The sequence below is a fragment of the Apium graveolens genome, chromosome 2 (genome assembly GCF_009905375.1).
Source record: "Apium graveolens cultivar Ventura chromosome 2, ASM990537v1, whole genome shotgun sequence".
NCBI lineage: Eukaryota > Viridiplantae > Streptophyta > Magnoliopsida > Apiales > Apiaceae > Apium > Apium graveolens.
Genome location: NC_133648.1, coordinates 13,953,122 through 13,954,527, shown reverse-complemented (window position 1 = coordinate 13,954,527; position 1,406 = coordinate 13,953,122). Strand labels below are relative to the sequence as shown.

The following is a 1,406-nucleotide window of genomic DNA, read 5'->3' as shown; positions in this document are numbered from 1 at the left end:
AGGGACCTCGCGCGGACGTGCCACACTTTTGGAAATATTTTCAGTTTTTGATTTTTTTTCCAGTAAAAATACAACAAATGCATGGGTTGCCTCCCACAAAGCGCTTGTTTTACGTCTTTAGCTTGACGTAAACTTCAAAAACAAGTTGTCGCAAGAACGGCGCTCACCACCTCATGGTTCTCTGTATCCCTATAATAATGCTTCAACCTCTAACCATTTACTTTGAATGCTTGGTCCAGATGCTTATCAAAAATTTCCACAGCTCCATGTGAATACGCAGTTTTGACAATGAACGGACCTGACCACCGTGACTTAAGCTTTCCTGGAAAATGTCAGAGACGAGAGTTGAACAATAGAACTTGTTGACCAGGCACAAATGTCTTGTGAACTAAGCTCCTATCATGCCATCTCTTGACCTTCTCCTTGTATAACTTGTTGTTTTCATAAGCCTATAGACGAAATTCATCGAGTTCATTAAGTTGGAGCATTCTCTTTTCTCCAGCAGCTTCCATGTCAAGATTCAGCTTCTTCAAAGCCCAATATGCTTTATATTCCAGCTCTGCAGGAAAATGACACACCTTACCATATACCAAATGGAAAGGAGACATGCCTATAAGAGTCTTGAATGTTGTTATGTAGGCCCAAACAACTTTATCTAGCTTCAAAGACCAATATTTCCTTGACTGGCTCACAACTTTCCCCAAGATTCGCTTGATCTCTCGATTAGAAACTTCAGCTTGCCCATTAGTTTGAGGATGATAAGCTATGGCCACATGATGATTCATATGATATCATCACATTAATGCAGGAAATTTGCGATTGCAGGAATGCGATCCCTCATAATTGATTATGACCCTTGGAGTACTGAAACGTGTGAATATCTGCTTATGAGGAAAACTGATCACCACCTTAGCATCATTGGTTGGAAAAGCTTTAACCTTAACCCATTTAGACACATAATCCACCGCCAAAAGAATGTATTGATTATTGCATGACGAGACAAATGGCCCCATGAAGTCGATTCCCCAAACATCGAAAATCTCAACTTCGAGAAGCACATTGAGAGGCATCTCGTCTCTCTTGATCATATTTCCAACTCATCGGCAGCGATCACATTTCAACATGAACTGGTGAGCATCTTTAAACAAAGTAAGCCAGAAAAATTCCGCTTGAAGGATACGGGAAGTTGTCTTCTCTCCGCCATAATGACCACCATACATAGTAGAATGACAGTCTCGCAAGATACCCTTCATCTCACTATACGGAATGCACCTCCTGATAATCTGATATGCCCTCTGTCTAAACAAGAACGTCTCATCCCATCGATACCACTTCACCTCATGTAGAAATTTCTTCCTTTGAGCATAAGAGAGTTATGGGGGAATAACATTACTCACAAGATAGTT

The 1,406-nt window shown here is 40.8% G+C and overlaps 1 protein-coding gene across 1 annotated transcript; it reads right to left on the bottom strand.

Moving 5' to 3' along the window:
• Positions 1 to 449: 449 nt before the first annotated feature.
• LOC141685679 (uncharacterized) lies at positions 450 to 1,088 on the bottom strand. Its single transcript, XM_074490771.1, has 2 exons — positions 866 to 1,088; positions 450 to 763 (listed from the first exon to the last, which is right to left on the bottom strand). The coding sequence occupies exons 1-2, from the start codon at positions 1,086 to 1,088 to the stop codon at positions 450 to 452; spliced, it is 537 nt and encodes a 178-aa protein (XP_074346872.1).
• Between the last annotated feature and the right edge of the window lie 318 nt (positions 1,089 to 1,406).

Excerpts from the sequence above, each read along its gene's own strand:
- LOC141685679 (XM_074490771.1), bottom strand. The coding sequence starts at position 1,088 with ATGATCAAGAGAGACGAGATGCCTCTCAATGTGCTTCTCGAAGTTGAG. Across the intron at positions 764-865 it reads GCAGATATTCACACGTTTCA|CTTATCATCCTCAAACTAAT; the intron begins GTACTCCAAGGG and ends ATGTGGCCATAG.